This window comes from Mastacembelus armatus, chromosome 17 (genome assembly GCF_900324485.2).
Source record: "Mastacembelus armatus chromosome 17, fMasArm1.2, whole genome shotgun sequence".
Classification (NCBI taxonomy): Eukaryota; Metazoa; Chordata; class Actinopteri; order Synbranchiformes; family Mastacembelidae; genus Mastacembelus; species Mastacembelus armatus.
The window spans coordinates 2,957,157-2,980,494 of NC_046649.1; the positions used below are offsets into that span (position 1 = coordinate 2,957,157).

Below are 23,338 nucleotides of genomic sequence, written 5' to 3' on the forward strand. Positions count from 1 at the left end.
AACGGTAGACTGCCCACAGCAAGTTTCACACCTCCAAAATTACATTAAAAAACAGTGAAGCTCGACAGTATTTGGATGTTTTTTCCTTCCAAGAATATCATAATTTGTCCTATAAATATTCAGTACAAAAAATGAATTACAACATAAAGAAAAGTATGTGGACATTTTAGTTTTAAGCCTTCAGAGCAGACCACGGTCACAAAACACAATAGGAACAAACTGCTGCTTTTACCAGAACTGGCAAAACTACAATACAAACTCCGGATATCAAATCAGAATAACAAAACATCTAAATCAGCCATGATCCTGAAGTCATAGTTTCACCCCTCAATTAACAACTATATTAAAAGTGAGGTCAATGGTTGTGAATACCCTTTGCTTCAATAATGTGACATCAAATCAAGAGACATACAGCATATGTTGCATTCCAGTGTTGGTGAATTACAACATAAGAATGAAATTTAAAATCTCTAAATGAGGTATGATGATGGACTGAACAAATAAACCAGTAACTAAGGAAAACAGTTTCTTTGTCCATGTCTCAGACAAGGATGGGCAAACTATATGCCTGAGTAGCCTACCTCTGGGCAAAAACATTTGGATCATATTCTCAAACAATACAAGTAAATAAAAAAACAGCAGGAAATTATATCAATTTTAAAATTAGGTTACTGAATATATTCTAGTTGCAACACTGGCTGTGAAGTAGGTCTGTGATTTTTTAAAAACTCTTGCCCCAGTTTGTTTATGTGCAACCCACATATCCTTATCCTAAGGTAATGTTACACTGACAAGCTTCTGTTGATCTTCAGCGACTCTGCTGTTTAACAAGCTAACAGGTGGGTTTAGATTTGTTTCCATAGTAATGTTTCTGTAAAGCAGATGCATCAAACAGCCATATCCACAATCTTTAATGCATCTGCACATTCTCAGTTCTCATGATGACCTGCTTAGCTTCTCTTGTGGAGTTAAACCTGCATTTAAAGCTTTTGTTTGTTTTTTTGTCCACTTGCTAACATGGGGTTGCAAGACAACCAGTGGTCAATGATGCTGCCACACCCAGTGATAAAAGTAACACTACGCAGATGCGATACCATACATATGGCATATGCAGAGTTAATTTGGTGACCTTTAGAGGTCTGCAAGTAGATTTCTACCCTAGGACAGAGCCAGGCTAGCTGTTTATCATTTTAACTTATGCTAAGCTAAGTAACACACAAGAATCAGTGACTCGTGGCAAGCCACACAATTTGGAAAAGCCTAATTCAAAACATGTGGAGTTGTGGAGTACCTAGAGTTGCATATTATTGATGTTATGGGTAATGTTATGATTATGTTTATCCTGTTGAATATAATTTTCATATTCCCTCTTCTTTTACCACTGGTTTTGTCTCCACCAACCCCTGAGAAAAATTCTCACCCTGGTGAGCATTGCTAAATGTTTTGCTCTGTTCACAAGAACTTACTGTTTGCTGCTTGTACACTGGGTTTGTAAGGTCTTTCAGCTTCATAGGTCAGTTGCTAAACCAATACAATACTGTAAGTAGGCTAGAAACCAAAACATTTGCTAAAACGCTCCATAGAACTGAGCATAACTGAACAGCCTCTGAAAATTCCTAATGCTAGTGACCATCTTCACATTACATGTGGTCATTTGATCCATTATTCTGAATTTATTGAATAGTGCAGCTTCAATATTTGACCAAAATCACAATTTTGCTTCATAGATGGCTTTCAGTCACATTTGAACAGTAGTCTGAAATTTGTTTGTGCCCTTCACGTAAATATAAATCATATTTTCAATGAAAATACAGTACTTTAAATCAATGTTGAAGAAATGTCTGTGTAATATGTGAAGTTATATTTCTTTATAGAAAAACCTGGCAGTGGTGGCCTAAAGGCTAGTGAGGCAAGCTTGCTACCAAAAGGTTGTCAGTTCAAACACTGGAGTAGGATTAGGTGTGGGTGGCAAAACAGGACCCAGTTAGAGGTACTTGGTGGCCAGTGGGGTTGGCTGCAGTTGTACTGGGCAGCTTCCATGTCTAATGCCATCAGGGTGTTCTTGTAAAAAGGATGATGACTCTCAGTTACTTTCTCCCTGAATAAATAAAGGTTAAAAATAGAAAAAATACTCCACTTAAATGAAACCTTTTTATAACTTGGTATACTTTCAGCAAAACTCAATTCAATCACAGTTCTGACACAATATACAGTTAATCAAGAAGCTAAAAATCTAGAAATGATGCCGTGAACATATAGGCTATCTTTCTTTTGTGTGCAGCACAATAAAATGATTAAAAAAAAAGAAAATCTAAAAAACATAAACATAAATGTAAACTTAAAAAAATCAGTGCATTTAGTCATACGAGTTGTCTCTTTTTTTACACTGTCCTAGAGAAGGCGATTTTCAACTAAGGATCCTTCCTCTGGAATTGTTCTTTTGTACAAGACTGAAAAAAATACAAAAAGCAATCATTAGAGTCATTAGCCCCCCTAGTTTCAGCCAGCCTATAGACATCCACAGTTCACTTCAAAGGGCAGCAGAAGGGCACTTAGTCACAAAAAAAAGAAAAAAAAGAAAACCACTTTATATCAGATAAGTGTTTCTGGGCCAGTCCTGAAATAACTACTGGGGTTTTGTTGACTGACCTAGTTCCAAACACAGTTTGCCTTGAATGGCACATGTAAAGCCACAAGTAACACTCTACAAAATGGTTATTTAGTGAACCCAGAAACATTAAAAGCCTGAAAAAGTCCAATTCTCAATACAAAATTAATTTTTTTTAAACTTTAATTCTAAACTCCAGTGGGGGCTGAAATGAGTCTTTGACAATGTTCACACTGGTGGAATTGCAAATCTTTGGCCCCACCATTGTGCTGGTTGATTTACATTTCTATGTCCATTAGTTTCCATTCCCAAAAACAGATATTCAGGACTATTATCTTCTTTTAAGATGACTTTATGAGCTCCATTTTTGGAACTATGTGAAGTGAAGGCAGATAAAAGTGGTGTTCTTAAATATCCCATTTAATGGAATCAACATCTGCTAGCACATCTGTTGGTTTTTCATCTGGAGTGTGTGTGCTGAATTAGTTGTCACCTTTTCTTAAAGCTCATCAGCAATGTATCCATCTCTTATATTGAGTTTGCAATTAGATGTTGCTTCTCTAGGTCTTGCATTGGTCAAAATGTTACTGAACCAGTTAACACAAATGTGGTTATGTGTTTGTGGTATCTTTGTTAAGAGAAGTCACTGTCCTCTGCCCCATACATGTCAGCTAGTTTTCTGAACCTGGGTCCCCAGTCACTCAGGTAGTGGTAGTCCTGCTCGGCTTCAGATGAAGTTGAACCCAGTGAGCTAAGTGACTCAGCTACTGAGCCTGCACCTTCGTAGGCATAGGTGGCCAGTGAGTCATATGGAGGAGCTGTTGGGTTGCAGTCATTTTCCAGAACCCTCTGGTTGATGAACTCACGGACATCCCCATTATCCCGTGATGCCAGGCTGACCGGTGGTATGATGAGGCCAGAGGTAGTGGGGGCAGGACCGCAGTTTGGTGGGTACAGCATGGTGTCAGTAGGGATGATGTCACGCCTCTGTTTGGCAGTCTCTTCCAAGGCGACAGCAGCATCCGGGTGTCGCAGTGCTCCTATGTCAAAAGCCTGGGTGTCCTCCTCACCACCACCCTCATCATTATAGCTCACCACGTTATCCCGGACATCCTCTTTGGAGATGATCAGAGGTTCTTGCTTTCTTTGGCGTTTTAATGCCGTGAAGAGAACCACGATCACTGAAGGAGATGACAGCCGAAAGATGCACGATTAGAAAAGCACTCATCACAATATACAGCCAATGGAAATGTGTTTAGGTAGTAACAGACAGTATGAGAACAAGTTAACCAACAAATGAATTTCTGTGATTGGAGAGTATGCTTACATCACTACAGTGACAGATTATCTAAACTACTTTATATAGACATAAAAGAAATTTATATATAAAATAAAATATATATGCATGCACACTTGTGGTAGCAACACATTCACACATACACACCAAATAGCTCAGTAAAGTCATATTGTAGTCAAAGTCTTACATAGTATTGATGTCATAAAACTCAAGGTCAGTATTTTCTGGACAGTATAATACCTGTGATATCTTATGCAAATCACACTTAAGTTCTTCTCTAATCCCAAACTGCCTGTCCATTTTTTAATTTTAAAGTATTTAATGTGTCTATAAAACCTCTCATCTCAGGCATTGAGATTATGAATCTTGTGATGAGGTCAGAGGCAGTGGGGGCTGGTCTGTAGTTTGGTACAGAGGGATGTCACTAGGGATGATGTCATGCCTCTGAATGGCAGACTCTTTCAAGGTGTGCTGTGGTCCTCACATAAGCCAGGGCTGATGATGTGTTGGCCTTCTTATATCTTCTTTAGAAGACTGGAAAAGTCTGATTCCTCCTCACTGTACACTCAAGGACCTTTTCTCATTTTTACATTTAGAAAAACCTTCTATCTGACATTCACCACGCAGTTCCAAATCAAAAGTGCACAACCAACAGCCTGTACCCTGTACCTTATTTTTTTTTTTTAACTTTCTACATTTTCTATTCTCCTTGTTATTTGTTGGAGGTAAAATTGATAGTGAATGGCAGTCACATTCACAGTGTTTGAGTCTGTATGTGTTAATGCGGTTGAGTGAGTACGATAAGACACACTTCAACAAAGTGGGTGTGTACACTGTGAATTAATTATGTGGATGGAAATATGTGCAGTGTTAATACTTGACATCTAGGCTCTGACCTAATCACTCTGCACTAGGCTGTACCAAGATTTGCACATCAGAGAATGGGGGAGTGACAATTTTAAATTCTTTTGCAAGGCAGCAAAAATTTGGAGCCCACAGGTGGATGCTGGGGTTGGAGGTGGGGCTTTTGAAATGATGCACGAGCAGCAGCATTAAATGACAGCATGGCTTTCAGGTGTGTGGCATGGCAGCAGACATGGAGCAAAAGAAAAGCAGAGCACTGACAGTTTAAGTACTGCACATCAAAAGGGTACATCAGATATATGCTGCAGTGAGGAGAATATGCCGTGGCAGTGTAGCACCAAACTGGAGCTGGCTGCGTGGACTAGTTCACTGGCTCTTCAACTTCAATTTTAAAATATCAATGATCATTTAATCTTCACTATTAATTGAAATTATAATGGTATGTTAACATACAAAGATAAACAAGTAAAACAGTAAGATAACTAAGGCTGACACTTGGAATTCCAAACATGGAGTAGATATAGATTTATTGTAAGCCATTACTGGCACACAGAAAGGACAGAGAGGATTCAGCCATAAATAAACATGCAGAGCATTTGATTGGCTTTGCTCATGCAGGCCAGTTTGAATTTAAATCAAGCAAGAACACAGTGGCAACAAGAAAGAGCAGAGGTGGAGTTGAGGTCACAGAACTGAAATATCCAATAATGCATACACCAACACAGCAAATCAGCAGCAGTGCAGCAGAGCTGGAGAGCATGAGCTGTGATGTGAACGAAAGACTATCAGATACTGAGAGAATTAAAAAAAGGGAAGGCAACCAGAGAAAAAACAAGAGAGGTTTGTTTAGATAAAGAATGATGCTATGTACAGGAATGACAGAGACAGAGATGTTTTGTGGAAGAGAGATGAACAGATGCAGAAAAGAATGAAAAGAAAACAGTGCTGAATGTATTCATCGATCAGAACCACTAAAGTATTGCAGTATTCCAGTGTTCACACTAGAGTAAAAAAAAAAAAAAAAAACATGACTGAATGTATTTTCTGCCTTTTCTAAGATCTATTTATGTTTGCACCTATTTTGGGGCAGTGTTCTTTGAATGTGATCACCCCTAGAATATTTCTAGATTGTATTTATTTTGGTTATAATGTTAATTAAAAAGTTGATGTACATTTGTATTTGGTTTGAGTCCAACCTGCACTGCTACAAACAAACGCAATTACAAGACTATAGATAGGTATGATGGACCTATACGCTGTTTAGTGTATTTTCTCTGGTGTTCATTCCAGTTGCAAGCACTTGAAGAACTACTGTAGCTTAATACAGTATAAGCAGCAGTCCATATTTTATTCTCAGCCTACTTTGTTACTGCTGGCTAGTATGAATCTACCTGCGTTTCCCTAAGCTGAAACTTCTGTTTTGGGGCTGTTGGTGGACATGATGTCGTTCCTAATAAGCCACAATCCTGGGGGATGTTTGACGCTCACATGTCAATTAATGATTGACAGATTGACTGACATTGATAGAAATCCACATTATTATGTGTGCTTTATAAAAAATAAATAAAAAAAATAATAAAAGAAAAACAAAACACACGTTGTTTCTTAGTGGTGTAACTATATATTGTTTTGATTCTGTGTGCTAGTTTTGTATTGTACTGTACCTTATTGTGGTGAGTCACATGCTGTGGTGACATGTATCCTATTGTGTCATGTTGTAGCATATTGTAATGCATTCTGTATCATCTGTATTATGGTGTACTGCATGCTTTAGTGTTGCATCATATTTAATTGTGTGCTATGGTGCAAGTGTTATATCATGTTGTATCATAATTTATTGTATCCTAATGTGTTGTGTTGTGCCATAAAACTCAGTTTTGAGTCATGAATGCAAGTTTCCTGTGGTTAGCCATTTCAGTGTGTTTAAGCAAACTGCCACTGATTGGCATCACATGAAACACAGAAAACTTTTTCTGATATTATTTAGGCCATAACTTTACTGATTGATAACCTTTTCAAAATACATTCTATGAGTTCTGACTCACATGCAGTAGTTACATACATTTTTGTTGGTGTTTAACTTAAGCAAATGTGTTGTCCTACAATATCATGCAATGAAAGGGTCCTTTCATTGGTCACATTGCATCACTGGATTGTGTTTTGTAAATCACACTGCACTTGCATACTGAGAAAGGACTACACACTTAAAAACTTGTCCATTAAAATCACAATGTTTCACACTGGATTTCAACACCTCTCACCTATGGAAAAGTCTGATGTTTTTGACTCACAACAAACTTTCAGTTACTGACATGAGTGGTTTAACACTCACACTATTCTTACTGAAAACCCTGTGCGTCACAAAGGTGCCCTTTGGGGTCTGTATGGGATGCAAAAGGTACTTGACAAAGTGTCAGTATTTGACGCGTTGGGAATGGAAATGGGCTGGAAAGACTTATTACTAAACTTATTCATGATGTGTGCATGTGTGTGCGTGTGTGTGTTCATTTAAGTGGAGGCTGTCTATGGCTGACTGCTCTCATCTCTGTACTCATGTAAGTGTGGACACTGCATTACAGCACTGTCTGCCTCCTGTGTGTGTCTTCATACTGTATGTCTGTGTGCGTGTGTCTCTACTGAGACTGCAATGACTGCAGTTTCAGAGGCATAAATATGTATTCATTTTCCCAGCAGCCCACTGGACTGTGACCGCTGCATGAATAAGAGGATAAGTGGGGATGTGGTGGCAGATGAGATGCCTTCATTTCCATACGAGGTGTGAGTCTGATGAGCAGGAGCAGAATGGCGCTCTGAACCTACATTGTTTTTTATTACAGCAAATGAGAAAGCACAACAACTGCTAGTGTTTGCAGTGGTGTGCAAATCGAGCCACAAGCTGACACAAGCATGATCAAACATTCTACACAGGATCTTCACACATGTAATCTTTGTCACAACAGTATTCCTCTTATTTATGTGATACAACAGAAAAAATGTACTGCTGGTATTAGGAGTTTGGTTTATCACAACACAATAGAAGTTCAATGGGTTGTACTGTCTTCATAGGTTGTACAATGTTAAAATACTGTTGGTTTTGACAAATTACATAAAAGCAGGCTTGGACAAATACTTGAAAATATGTCCTCTTTGGCAAACCTAAAGAATTCATTTTGCGTTTGGAAAGGAATCAGTGGCTGTGATGAGCAGTGTAGATCAGGGCACTGAAACAGTAATCCTAAGAATTAGAGGGGAAGTGTGACAACCTGAGTGACTTTTATTTTGTAATTTGCATTTATAATTATATAACTGTATAATTTGGAATATGTCCAATTAGTATATTACAATGCATTTTTGCAAATGTGTAATATAATAATTATAATCATTTATAATATAAATTTACACCCATAATATGATATTGGTGTTATTTTTCCTATTATATTTGTATTTTGTGTTATACTGACCTGTGGTTCATAAAAGAGGATAAAATTAACTGTTTCTGCGATTGCATTACTCACATTCATTCAGTAATATTGCACTGCCAACTCAGTTTTTAGTGCCATAGCGTCTCTGGCCCCATGTTACCTTACACAGAAATTATTCCAGTGAGAGTGTGGACCTTTCTCCATTTATTTATGTTATCAAATACAACCTCTGTATTTAAATCTGCTACTAGTACTTGCACTGTACTTACAAAGCAGGTGTAATATATTTTAATTTGTAATATAATCAGAGTTTTCATCTCATATTTATGTCATATTGTAGTCATATTGATTGATCTGAACACTGGATACTGATACTTTTCCATACTTACTCAACAGTATGATGGCACATAAGAGGATGGCGATGAGTGCTCCAGTGCTGAGACCAGGAGAGCTGCTCAAAGCCTCAGCGCTACAGAGCTCCATGTTGCCCTCACGGTCACAGGTGCACACCCTCACAGTGAGGGTCCCTGTACTACTCTGCATGGGGTAGTCACCATCAGTGATCACCACAGGAATCAGATAGATGCTCTGGTGAAGGCGGCTATAGGTGGCTCGGCGTGTCAGAATGCTGGCAGTGTTATCTGAGTTAGAGAAAATTCTGTTAGAAGATCATTGCAGCACACCTGCAGAGTGCAGTGTGAATGACACTTAAATTAAAAAAAAAACACTTTAAATACAGGATTTATAAGAGAAATGTGGGTTCCACAGGGCAGATAAAGCATGGGGATTCAACTGAGACAAAGAAACTATCAAGCAGAGATGGGTGACAAAAGACAGTACCACACTTATCACACATTGTCCATGTCCATAAGGGGGAAGCTAAAAATGCTATTCCTTCTGGAAGCTGCTGAAGCAGATCACAGTAGGCATTTAACATTGTTTAATGACAGTTCCATGATAATTCTATAATGTAATGCAGTTTTAATTTCAGTAATACAACATAATTCATTATCCAGTAGAACCATGTTTGTCAAAGTGTTACCCACCTCCATTGTCTCGGACAGTGAAGTTACTGCGGTGCATCCCCTCAGAAGCCAGGCTGAAGAAAAACTTGTGTCCCATTGATGGCTCATCAGCATCGACAGCACTCACTGTTTGGATCCGCTGTCAGAGACACCAGCATCCGTTAATGCAAATATCCCACGGGAGGAAAGTGAATAAAAGTGAATAACAGTGAAGAAAAAAAAGACTGGCAGAGTTAATTAGTTAGTTACATTCACAGGGACAGTACAGACTGCTGTGCTCACTAAAAAGCTACTAACATAACAGCTTCGATGGCATCAGGATCACTGACATCCGTGCCAAACAAACCATCAGTATCTCAGTTGACAACACAGCTAAAAAAAATAATATATAACAGTAAAATAGGACAGGAAACTGAGTTCACACTGGAGTTTGCTGAATCATCCACAACAACCAATTCAACAAAACAAAAACAAACAATATAACAATAGTATTTTCCATATACTGTATGTTTTTCCATGAACTAAGTTCCTGTGTTGCTGCTTTACACACGCTACAACATTGTGGTTTATTTTTTCCTTGTTATCCTTCAATATTTCCCATATTTTTCTTAAAATATGGAGATTTGAAGAGTATGACAGCAGGACACGAAACTAGCATATGTAGTTTTATTTTAGCACTACGTGTGTTCAGATCACACTGAGCATATGGAGAAGTGGATTAAGCTACAGTAGTAGTTTGAGAACTTTCCTTGGGTGCTTTTGTACTTTTTCTCCACAGAGTAAAATTGCAACTATTGAGCTTCATTGTAGCTGGGTGAATTCAAGCTGAGCGAAGCTGCTGTTCAAACTTTTTACAACTGCCTTTCAAATCTACAGGGGGTGAGAGCTTCATAATACCAAGATACATTTTGAATAGAGAATTGCTCTAAGCCAGCAAAAGCTGGCAACAGATCTCAGTGGGAGCTCAACAGATTTCTACAGTAGATAGTCGACAGGTTCAACTCCAGAAGCCATGAGCAGATTGGGAGTATGGGTTTCAATTACGAAATTAACAATAATAAATGAAATAATCAAATCTAAAACAGAAAAGCCACTAATCTGTACATGTGTTTTCGGTTAATAAAAAAGGGCAACATTAGAGCTAGGAATTGATAATGATGCAAATGTAACACCTTTTTCAGGTCACTGAAATAAAATATGGGTTAATGCTAATGATTCTTGAATGGTGCTTAAAACTAGTTTTTCAGTGACATGACACTTTAGACAACAGGTTTGAAACTCTGTTAATAAGTTTTTTGTCATTTTTAAAGATCAATGCCAATAACACACACAGATATGCACACATACCCTGAAAAAAATAGATCCTAAGGTATTCAGAGGAAAATACTGATGAGTAACACTCAAGAACAGGCAAGGAACAAGGAATTAAAAGATGAAAAGGTGTCAGGATGACCAAGGACATGATGAGATGAATAGCAACTAGCTTGTGTGTAGTTAACTGTATTTTGCTTTGTTATATTAACTTGTTATGATTGTATGTGTGTGTGTGTGTGTAGGTGTGCGCGTGTGTGTACAGTGGGTACGGAAAGTATTCAGATCCCTTTAAATTTTTCACTCTTTGTGTCATTGCAGCCATTTGCCAAAATCAAAAACGTTCATTTTATTTCTCATTAATGTTCACTCAGCACCCCATCTTGACAGAAAAAAACAGAAATGTACAAATTTTTGCAAATTTATTAAAAAAGAAAAACTGAAATATCACATGGTCATAAGTATTCAGACCCTTTGCAGTGACACTCATATTTAACTCACATGCTGTCCATTTCTTCTGATCCTCCTTGAGATGGTTCTGCTCCTTCATTGGAGTCCAGCTGTGTTTAATTAAACTGATTGGACTTGATTAGGAAAGGCACACCCCTGTCTATATAAGACCTTACAGCTCACAGTGCATGTCAGAGCAAATGAGAATCATGAGGTCGAAGGAACTGCCCAAGGAGCTCAGAGACAGAATTGTGGCAAGGCACAGATCTGGCCAAGGTTACAAAAGAATTTCTGCAGCACTCAAGGTTCCTAAGAGCACAGTGGCCTCCATAATCCTCAAATGGAAAAAGTTTGGGACGACCAGAACTTTTCCTAGACCTGGCCGTCCAGCCAAACTGAGCAATCATGGGAGAAGAGCCTTGGTGAGAGAGGTAAAGAAGAACCCAAAGATCACTGTGGCTGAGCTCCAGAGATGCAGTAGGGAGATGGGAGAAAGTTCCACAAAGTCAACTATCACTGCAGCCCTCCACCAGTCGGGGCTTTATGGCAGAGTGGCCCGACGGAAGCCTCTCCTCAGTGCAAGACACATGAAAGCCTGCATAGAGTTTGCCAAAAAACACATGAAGGACTCCCAGACTATGAGAAATAAGATTCTCTGGTCTGATGAGACCAAGATTGAACTTTTTGGCGTTAATTCTAAGCGGTATGTGTGGAGAAAACCAGGCACTGCTCATCACCTGCCCAATACAATCCCTACAGTGAAACATGGTGGTGGGAGCATCATGTTGTGGGGGTGTTTTTCAGCTGCAGGGACAGGATGACTGGTTGCAATTGAAGGAAAGATGAATGTGGCCAAGTACAGAGATATCCTGGAAGAAAACCTCTTCCAGAGTGCTCAGGACCTCAGACTGGGCCGAAGGTTCACCTTTCAACAGGACAATGACCCTAAGCACACAGCTAAAATAACAAAGGAGTGGCTTCGGAACAACTCTGTGACCGTTCTTGACTGGCCCAGCCAAAGCCCTGACCTAAACCCAATTGAGCATCTCTGGAGAGACCTGAAAATGGCTGTCCACCAACATTCACCATCCAACCTGACAGAACTGGAGAGGATCTACAAGGAAGAATGGCAGAAGAACCAATCAAATCCAGGTATGAAAAACTTGTTGCATCATTCCCAAGAAGACTCATGGCTGTACAAGCTCAAAAGGGTGCTTCTACTCAATACTGAGCACAGGGTCTGAATACTTATGACCATGTGATATTTCAGTTTTTCTTTTTTAATAAACTTGCAAAGGTTTCTACATTTCTGTTTTTTTCTGTCAAGATGGGGTGCTGAGTGTACATTAATGAGAAATAAAATTAATTTTTTTGATTTTGGCAAATGGCTGCAATGACACAAAGAGCGAAAAATTTAAAGGGGTCTGAATACTTTCCGTACCCACTGTAAGTGCATGTCTGGTATTACTGAAGCTGAAGCCTTTTACGTAAGGTCTGCAGGATATGAAGTCCATATAAAATGTATGTTACACACAGATTTATGTTTTTATCTTACTAATTGTTGCATGATATTAAATACATGATGTGTGTGTGCCCTATTTAAAATTACAGCCTCCATGACAGATTAGCTCATCAGCCACTACAAAAGAAGAACCTAAGCGGAGCCAATCAGCCTCCTAGCAGTAGGACTGGGGTTATGTGTGTGTGTTTATTATGTGCAAATGTATTAATCACATTAGCTGAATCTACACTGAATCATATCAAGTGGAATTACAGACGACCACAATATTATTTAAATTGTCCAAATTCTAATTTTTGATGGATATTAATATTTACTATTACAGATGTTTAACAAAGTAAAACCCATTTACCATTGAACAGTAAAGTTAGTCAATTAGGACGATGAGGTAAAGCTACTTAAAATTATCCATTATATGTCAATTTTTGCCCTGTTACTGTGTAACATAAACACACACACACACACCTAAATCAGGAAATAAATGTATTTAAAAATAAAATTTAAAAAAGTAAAAAAAAAAAACAAAAACAGGAAGCATAAAGCATCAAACTCATTGTGGTCATAATGGCTGATTCTGTGCAAATGCTGTGTTTTTCTATTCATAAAAGGGATTACCCACACAGTTTAGCCTCTTGCACATCGCTGCACAATAACTAGAGTAACCCCTGCTCCGGGCAGGCTGTAAAGCCGGCTCTGTACTGGAGGTCATTCAAGGTTGATGTTTCATACAGCAGTATTGGCACATAACAGTCCCTTTTGAATTAGCAGTCAATGGCAGTATACCACTTTGTGTGTGTACTGTTAGGGTTAGTTCTTAAAGTTACAGTTTAATGTGGTGGATATGTTGGACGACTCATTAGTATTTGTAAAATCTAGGTGTGGTGCTGCCAGTCTTCAGCTTTGTCAATCATTTATATCAGTTATGTTGATAAAATTGTACTCACTGACAGTATTGCTAGGATGTGCAAATGTGGCAAGATAACAAAACGTGGCTCAATGAACACAAGCAATCAGAGATGTTCAAACAGATGAACAGATTCGTGGGGTGAAAAGTGATGAAGCAGGAATGTTGCTAGTAATCCATCATTGTTCAGGAAAACTGTGTGCACAGAAGTTTGGTAGTCAAACGTCAATCTGTGAGGTTTGATAGATATAAACTATAAACAATTTGGATAATAACCTTAGTTTTCTCTTTCAAATAACTTTAACTGTGACTTTCTTTAAATGACTAATTGAAAGCTTGTAAGTCTTTACCCACTGAACCTTTTATTGCGCTTTGTCACTGGTGATTGGCGGGTGAATGAAATGTTTTGGCTATTATTGATTAAAATGATAGCCACAACTATTCCATTAAGATGCAATAATAAACCAGAATAATCATTTAATCTTGCTGCCCAACTGTCCGTGCTAAGTTTGCTTATAAGACCAATAAATTGAAAGCAGACACAACATACATGCAGTTCCACATTCTTAACAACAGCTATAGCAACAAAGTGTTTATAAACCTGCACCATAAAGGTGATGCCAGTGTTTATTGCATGGGACTATTACAGTATGTCAATTTAAAATCTAATCTAGTTTCTTCCTTGCAGTGCAGTTCTGTCCTGTTCCACTGTGTGGTCTGTCTGTCATCTCTCCCAACAGAGACCCTCTGCTGACTGAGGTGAAATAATAATTAGCAGCTTCTTCACAAATTCTCAGCAGCCATAGTAGTATTAATCAGACCACTGCTGAGGAAATAACCAGTGTTTAAAACTGGATGCAATGAAACTGTGGTTGTTTATTGTTATTACTCTTTTGTGAAGAAGCATGGGTCTTCACAGTTAGGCTCTGTTCTTTTCGGGATCAGGTATAATTCTTGGATTTGCTGAGCTTTGCAGATCATCAGTTTTTAAGGAATCCATTAGTTCTTACATTTTCCTTTCTCATTTGTCAAAGAGAAATATAGAAAACACCCAGATTCTGAAGAGAGACCCTGAACTACTGTTTGGTTTGGTGCACAGACACACAAAACATCTCTCTTCTTGTCCCCAGGGAACAAGAGGGTCACTATATGTGACTGCCAGTCACTGAAAGGAAGGCCTTCTATCTAACTGATATGGTAGCTTTATATTTTAAATTTGTGAAGTGATGCAGCTACAGTACCTGACCAGCCTTGGTTCGCTCACAGACAAAGGTTTCGTAAATGGTGGCGAAGGTGGGGGCATTGTCGTTGATGTCCAGCAAGCGGATGTAAACGGGAACATGGCTGCTCTGACGGGGGTTATCTGGAAGGCAAGCACAGGAATGACTTCATGCTGAGAACACTTCAAGCCATCCACTACAACCATAACTTCTATTTATAGCTTGATTAGTGCCTTGCTTAAAGGCACCTTGTCAGCAGTTATGGGGGATGTAGTTAGAGCACTATTCAGCCACTTTTCTGAGCCACATCTTAACTTCTTTTCCCTCCTGCTCACGTTGTCTCTTTAACCTCAGAGCTCGCACATAAAAGTAAAAAGCTAAAAGATGAAAACATGAAAGAAAACACAATAGGTTTTCAAAATAGATTACATAAAAATTGGCCAAAAACTATTTTTGAGCCCATGTCCAAGTCCAAGTACAGTCCTGTAATTTTCACAGCATGTCTCAGTTCAAGCCAGGAAACCAATCAGGCTTCCATTTCACACTTGTGCCTCTGTCAAATTGTTTGTGGAAACTGAGGTTATTTGATGTTAATAAAAACTCAAAGTAGAAAAACCATTAATTCAACAGAATCTAAACAAAAGCAATATATTGTGGATTCCATTCTTTTAATCTTGCATGCTTCAGTGTTTTAATTGTGTTTATAAGAAAATCATCAGTGGCCAGCAGGGACTAAACACTTAGCAACACTGCAATATAGTTTCTTCTGTTTCACAAAGATGTATGTTCATTTCTTTGCACTGGCTATAGACTGAGAATGTTGAGCCAGGAAAACCATGCTGGTTAATGTAGTCTAGTATCAGCCATTTCCTGTGCTCTGTACTTAATTTCTCATCCGAACTTACAGGGAGCAGCATGATGAGCAGAATCATTGCATTTTAAATGGAAGTTTCTCTGAGGTGCTCATGGCTTGATAAAGAAGTATTAGAGTACTGGTGTGAACGAGGAAATGCCTCTACCACCAACTGCACTCCTGTTTCTCAGATAATCTTTACACTTTCTTGATGTAACAGTAACTATTTCTGCTGTAGAAATTAGTTCCAGTGAAAACTGTTCAGGTTCAGGACTGTAGATTATCCAGATTAACCAGGACATTGTTTCTGGAAAGACAATTTACTTTGAACTGTCATTTTTAGAGAAGTATCAATTAACTTATATTTAAATAACTTTTAGTAATTTGTGAAAAAAATGTCTTTTAATGTTTTTCACTCAGCCAATCCTGGATATTATATTTAGTGGTATATTACTAAATATAAATTCCCTCCATGGTGACTGTGATGATGCACTGTGGCACCAGACGTCCTGTCTGGCTCCAGACATTTGTACTGAAGATCAGTAAGTACATCACATCATCTCTGCAAATAGTCCTGGGCCTGCTGGACTTACTGAACTCAGTGGCGATGATTGAAATATTATGCCAAGCGGTCTCCTCTCTGTCCAGGCTTTTGAGCAGGAACACAGACCCATTCCCTGGATGGACATTGAATAGGCGGTCCATGTCTGTGCGACGGTCAATAGAGTATCTGTAATAAGCAAGACAGTGAGAAGGTGAGAAAGGGCCGAGTTAACTACACACTACACTAACCCTGGTATCTGTACAGCCTCACCAGGAGGAAAAATAATTGATTTCTCCCAATCTATGATAGACAAGAGCTCATGGTGAATAGAACCCATTCAAAAGTGATGTGGTGAACTCTTGCATTACTGTGGGCCTTAACTCCTGTGTAAAGCTGTTTCATTGCTTCCCATTGAACTGTGTGGCCTAAAACGTGCTACTAGCAAGTTTTAAATAAACTACAGTGTAGAAACAACTTATATTTTCAGAGACAATTATGTGTTGTAACATTGTCATATCCACATTTAATTTTCTACTTTTGTCAGAGCCAAACAGTTTCTTCCTACATTCAGTTTTCATTCTATACTAAGTAGGCTAACCAACCTCACTTCACTTCAACTTTGTATTTTAGATTAACATTGATCTCTCTGAAAGATAGCAAACAATTCTTCTTTCAGCTGGTCACGTTAAGGGTTGCCACAGCAGATCTATTGATGCACATGATTGATTTTGGCAAATGTTTTTTCCCGGATGCCCTTCCTGGCACAACCATCTCATTTACTTGGGCTTGGGACCAACACTAAGATCGTACTGCCTTGTGTAAGACAGTCCCTGGTCTTCCAAGGCAGGGTCCCATCCAAGTTCTAACCCAGCCTAGCCCTGCTTAGCTTCTGAGATCTGATGGAATTGGGCATTTGCAGGACGGTGTAGCCACTTTAAAATAAATGTATTAAATACTTAAAGGTATATGTAAATGTGTTCAAACTCCATCTAGGTGGCAAAACTTGTTTTTGAAAGTTAAAAATGTGCTCTTATCACTACACTACAACCTGATTTGAACCAAACACCATAAGTACACCCATAGAACCAAGCACTTAACAGCAATGGCCCAGATTAATGGACCATAAGCCACAAGTGGAGAATCGAGTGTGCATCCTCAGTTTCCCACCCTCAGTCATGCCTACGAAGCACCCAGGACATGTGAAAATGCACAATGTCCTTAAACTAAAAACAAAGGTGTGAACCTGTGTAATAGTGTCGCACAGCCAATGAGACAAATGTTCCAGTGAGAGTGGAGCCCAGAGAACTCTCTATAATTAAAAAAAAAAACTGCTCAGACTGGCAAATATCCACTTTGAGCTCCACATAGCACATCAGAGGAGACACTGGGCCTCCTTCTCAGAAACACGAGGAGCGGGGACAAATCCCTCCAGAGTGATCACCCTAGATCTGAAGGAGTGAGGTGTTGAGGCATTAGGGCATGTGAGTGGGATCAGAGTGCATTACAGCTGAACTGCAAGCTTCCCTAAATTGCAGGCAAGATGAGGACACTGAGAGCCAAGAGATCACTTGCCAACAATAAAGCCAATAAGAGGGTTTTTTTTTCAGAGAGAAAGATGCAGCAGGGCCTGGCTCTGCCCCAGTGACGGGATGGTGGGGAGTTCCAGACCAGTCACATGGGTGATAGTGGTTTTGAAGGTGGAGGCCAAGGTCTTTAGCTTTGTTAGATTGCTAGTTGCGGCAAATGCAACCACAAGGGGGCACAATCCAGTGTCTCCATGTGCCGGTCCCAAGTCCGGGTAAATGCAGACGGTTTTCAGGAAGGGCATCCGACGTAAAATTTAAGACAAATCAAATATGCAAATCACAAATATGACTTCCATACCGGATCGGTCGTGGTCCGGGTTAACAACGACCGCCACTGGTGTTGTTGACCTACAGGGTGCCAGTGGAAATTGGACTACTGTTGGTCAAAGAAGGAGAGGAGGAAGGCATGTTCATAGGCAAAGAGAGAAGAGGCAGGAGTGTAGGACTTAGAGTAGGGATGTGTGTAGGTGTGTAGGATGACCCTGGTGGTGAGGAACATGAAGAGGACAAGGGCAGAGCAGAGGACCAAGTGGTGGAAGTTGAAAAAGGAAGAGTATTGTGTGGCTTTCAGGGAGGAGCTGAAACAGGCTTTGGCAGGTCAGGAGGATCTTCCAGATGACTGGACAGCTACAGCTAAAGTGATCAGGGAGACAGGTAGGAGGGTACTTGGTGTGTCATCTGGAAAGACAAAAGCAGATAAGGAGACTTGATGGTGGAATGAGGAAGTTCAGGAGTGTGTTAAGAGGAAAAGGTTAGCTAAGAAGAAGTGGGACACTGAGAGGACAGAAGAGAATAGACAGGAGTACAGGGAGATGCAGCGTAAAATGAAGGTAGAGGTGGCAAAGGCCAAACAAAGAGCATATGAGGATTTGTATGACAGGCTGGACTCTAAGGAGGGAGAGGTGGATTTGTACAGGTTGGTGAGGCAGAGAGACAAAGATGGGAAGGATGTGCAGCAGGTTAGGGTGATCAAGGACAGGGATGGAAATGTGTTGACAGGTGCCACAGGTGTGATGGAAAGATGGAAGGAATACTTTGAAGAGTTGATGAACGAGGAAAATGTTAGAGAGCACAGAGTAGAAGAGGTGACTGTTGTGGAGTAGGAAATAGCAAAGATCAGTAAGGATGAAGTGAGAAGGAGTTGAAGAGGATGAAGAGTGGAAAGGCAGTTGGTCCTGATGACATACCTGTGGAGGTATGGAAGTGTTTAGGAGAGGTGGCAGTAGAGTTTTTGACTGGGCTACTTAACAAGATCTTGGAGAGTGAGAGGATGCCTGAGGAATGGAGGAGAAGTGTACTGGTGACCATCTTTAAGAACAAGGGAGACATGCAGAGTTGTGGAAACTACAGAGGAATAAAGCTGATGAGTCACACAATGAAGTTATGGGAAAGAGTAGCGGAGGCTAGGCTGAGGTCAGAAGTGAGCATTTGTGAGCAGCAGTATGGTTTCATGCCAAGAAAGAGAACCACAGATGCAATATTTGCTTTGAGAATGCTGATGGAGAAGTACAGAGAAGACCAGAAGGAGCTGCATTGTGTCTTTGTAGATTTGGAAAAAGCGTATGACAGGGTGCCGAGAGAGGATCTGTGGTTTTGTATGAGGAAGTCTGGAGTGGCAGAGAAGTATGTTCGAGTGGTGCAGGACATGTATGAGAGTAGGAGCTGTAAGACAGTGGTGAGGTGTGTGTAGGGGTGACAGGAGTTCAAGGTGGAGGTGGGACTGCACCAAGGATCAGCTTTGAGCCCCTTTTTGTTTGCTGTGGTGAAGGACAGGCTGACAGATGAGGTTAGACAGGAATCTATGTGGACCATGATGTTTGCAGATGACATTGTCATCTGTTGTGAGAGCAGGGAGCAGGTGGAGGAAAATCTTGAGAGGTGGAGGAGGTGGATAGGATCAGGAATGAGGACATCAGAGGGACAGCTCATGTTAGATGTTTTGGAGAAAAAGCCAGGGAAGCCAGATTGAGATGGTTTGGACATGTTCAGAGGAGGGACAGTGAATACATTGGTAAAAGGATGCTGAGGTTAGAGCTGCCATGAAGGAGGCCTAGAGGAAGACCAAAGAGGAGGTTCTTGGATGTAGTGAAGGAGGACATGAGGATAGTTGTTGTGGGTGAGGAGGAGGATACAGAGGATAGGGTTGAATGGAGGTGGATGATTCGTTGTGGCGACCCCCGAAGGGAGCAGCCGAAAGGAAAAGAAGAGGATTGCTAGATGCGGCAAAGAAAGTGAGGCTAGACCAACACGTGGCGTTACACCTGCTACAGTCTGTACTGGCCCTAACTGAGAATCCAGGAAGGGGTGGGTCAACTTAAGGGGAAAACGGAAAATCATGCTAACTGGCCACTGTCTGGGAGGCCCTGTAACAGTTGGCCCATAGCCAGCAACAAGGTGGAGGTGGAGGCCTACATGACATTAGCTCACTTGCCTACCATGCTGGCTAGTATGCTTCTGCTGTAGCTACCCATATGCATAGGGGTGCAATTGGAGAGCCTTCCAGAGAGGGGCGGAAACATCCAGTTTTGGATCCAAAGTGAGCTCAAGCACCTGGGCCGAGTCTTCTTGCAGGACAGAAGCAGCTCCATTGGGGAGCAAATGGGTGGTGGCGGAAGGGGCACCAGAGCAAGCAGAGGATATGCTTACTTGGTGCACCCACAATCCTCAGGAACTGGGGAGTTACACTCCACATGCTGTTAAAACTCTTGCACCACATGCAGAGTAAATGCAGGTCATCCCCAAAGATGCAGCTGGACCCGCACTGGCTGCAGAACCTGGCACCACTATACTTTCATGAAGCCATCTTCCAGGAATGAAAAATATTGACAGAATAAGTGATCTTAGTGCAACAGCTGAAGAAAAGAAAGGGTAGTCTAAACAGATGTGATGAGGTCACTTGGTTCAGATGGAGGTGGGGCCCTCCCAAGGAGGATGAAGAAAACTGGATAAGACTCATAGCAATAGCTCAGAGGACAGTGCCCCATTGAGACAGAACCTAATTCTACTGTTATTGCTTCCTGGATAAGTTCCACAAATTCATCACCTTGTATTTGTTTAGTGGACGGCATGAACCCACCCAGCATGAACTGTCACAGAAACACACACAGACACCTACCCAGTTACAACATCAGTACAGTTAGTACCGTGGCTTTCTGTGAAGAATAAACAGTTCAAAAAGCACAGAACAAGCAGCAACATGTACCTAAAATTTATACACTTTTTGAGTTTCTAAACAGAAAAAACAGAATGTACAAACTTGATTTGTAAGACTGGAGAAAAAGCAATGTTCAGCAGCCAATCTTGATCATCTAACAACTGCAGTCACATAGTTGTGCTGCAGTGGAAGCTGCTGCATTCTGTCCTCTCCTCCTATTCAGTCTCTGTGTTGCCTGCGCAAAACATCACAGCTACTTGAAACTCTCTTACCACTGTCTGTGGACTGCTCACAGAGCATTCTCTATTTTTGAACTAGCTGCTGAATGTAGCTATTCACAGCTTCACAGCACTTCATAGATAATAGACCTGAGACGCCTTTGCTTCTGTCTTTTTCTGTCTTCCAAAGCGGTGGCAAGCTGCTCTGTGAACGGGAACCCCATATTGTACTGTATATGAACATCGTGCCTGGATCAAGGCCGGTTTCACTCTTCACTCAAAAACATAACATCAAACTGCTTTTAGCTGTTAATTGTGTACCACTGAATCTTATTATATTCTTATAATTGTTTTCCATTAAGAGATATATGAATCTGAAAAACACTGCCTCTGTACCTCCAGGCTTGATCATAATTAGCAAGCACTCAATAGTAAAATTGCGTCATGTTTCAGTGACACAGTGTGAATAGATGATACAGTCACAAATGCGCATAGGAACATAGGAATAATTGCAACATCTGTCTGTCTGTAAATGCTGAGAAATACAGACTCAGCCCCAGTTAGTACTGTGCGCCTACCTGTGTCCTTTTTACCACAGGTCAGTTTAAGACACAATTCTATGGTAATTCATTGATACCACACTACATCACACTAGGCTGTGCAATGATTATTTCATCCCAACTCATCTTTTTCCGTTCACACAGCACTGTTTTCTAAATTTGTCTTTTTATGGCTGTGTCCTATTACTTTTTTGGCAGTGACTCAAATTGCCCTCCAAGATTAGAAATGTTTCAACTTATAACAGTTCTTAACACTCCTGTAATACCCGCTGGAACAGAGCAAATTACTGAGGACTTTTACAGTTTACATTTTATTTTGTAAACATCAGAAAATTCCCAGGATGTATCAACGCCATTTGAGTAATGGACAATTACTAACAGGACGATCTCAAACTATCCTGATGCCAAGCATCAGTAAGCAGTACTACAGTGAGATAGTACAGTTTAAATATAGCCTGTAGGTGAAGGCTTGTGTATGTGCTCAGTAGTTTCCGTACACAGCTGTAGACGTCACAGATGGCTCAGATTATAATGTCATCAGTGATCACTATAGCACCTATCTTTTAATCTTCCAATTTTTCCTTAACTCTCATCCTATTTTCACACAAGCTTTTAGAGAATCAATGTCCATTTGAAGTCAAACTTCCTACTCTACCACCTCTTTTAGACTTTTAAAATAGCAGAGTAGGAAGTGTAGCAATGCAAGCTTTCCAATATGTCAGTCTTCCTCCCTTCATTCTGATACACGTAACTCCAACTTAAACCACAATAAATCAATTATTAAAACATGCATTGTTAATTTTTTCTTTTTATTATTGAAATAACGAGGAAATATCAGAAATGCTCCATTTTTCTTTGTCTATTGTATTGACAGCAGCTTGACAAAGGCAGGACAGAAACAACTGTGTGCTGCTAACTGTAGCTTGTCGTCCAGACAGTATTTTCTTAGCTGTGTTACTGAAGAAAAATGAAAAATGCAGCTAATGACATATCTAGCCTGAAAACTGACAGGAGCTGTGCAGTTTCACCTGGTGGCTGTTTGTTTATTAGATCATTCAACAAGCAGAAAAACATGCAGACAGACTTAATTTTAAAGTGCTTGTTTAAATCTGGTTCTTTTGTTTTCATGGTTTTCAAGCTGTTGTTAGCGACTATCTGTGTATGGTAGAACAGTGATGATATTCCTTTATGCAGATGCAGTTTAGATTGAATAGATCTGAGTGATTGTAGGCTAAAAATGTTCTCTGGAGACATCCAAGCTGAGCACAAGGCATGCTATTTACTGAGCAGATATGGCATGTATGCTGTAGCAGAATAATAAACATGCAATTTATTTTCAGTTGAATTTTAGTTATTGAAAAATGCATGACTTGGGTCCACAAAGTAGGTTTGCAACTGAAAAGACTGTCCCAGCCTCAGTAACTGAAATACCACAGCTTTATCTTATTGGTTCAGATTTATCTAAATCCTGAAGTCAGTAGGACACTGGAGGGAAATGTATCCACTTTGAGTTTAGAAAGTCTCAGGTAAAGTGTTTACCAGAGTGGTGACCTATTGAGACCTAATTTTTTTTTAAATTGGAAAATATATTCAAACAGGCAACAGGTCCCATCTGGCTACTCTGCTTACTGTAACTGAAAAAAAAACATGGTGGTTGGTGGTGATTTAAATAATAAATAGACTGTGTTTACAAGGCAGTACCCATTAAATCTCCCAGACAAAGCACAAAATATAGCTGACAGAAGCTGTAGTCAGTAAATGGAAACTAAAGCTGGATTTTACAGTTTACTAAAACAATGTTCA

General features: G+C 40.0%; 1 protein-coding gene across 2 annotated transcripts in view; it reads right to left on the reverse strand.

Annotated features, from left to right (window-relative positions):
- Nucleotides 1–2,524: 2,524 nt before the first annotated feature.
- The window catches only part of LOC113133949 (cadherin-6-like), a 70,959-nt gene continuing 50,145 nt past the window's right edge, over nucleotides 2,525–23,338 (reverse strand). The window contains exons 7-11 of one of the 2 annotated variants that reach the window (XM_026313026.1): nucleotides 16,067–16,203; nucleotides 14,642–14,763; nucleotides 9,238–9,355; nucleotides 8,581–8,832; nucleotides 2,525–3,789 (exon numbers count right to left, since the gene is read on the reverse strand). In XM_026313026.1, coding sequence (XP_026168811.1) covers nucleotides 3,242–3,789; nucleotides 8,581–8,832; nucleotides 9,238–9,355; nucleotides 14,642–14,763; nucleotides 16,067–16,203 — 1,177 coding nt within the window. In that variant the 3' untranslated portion in view covers nucleotides 2,525–3,241. The remainder of the gene's footprint in view (nucleotides 3,790–8,580; nucleotides 8,833–9,237; nucleotides 9,356–14,641; nucleotides 14,764–16,066; nucleotides 16,204–23,338) is intronic. The other variant, XM_026313025.1, reaches the window with a different exon arrangement.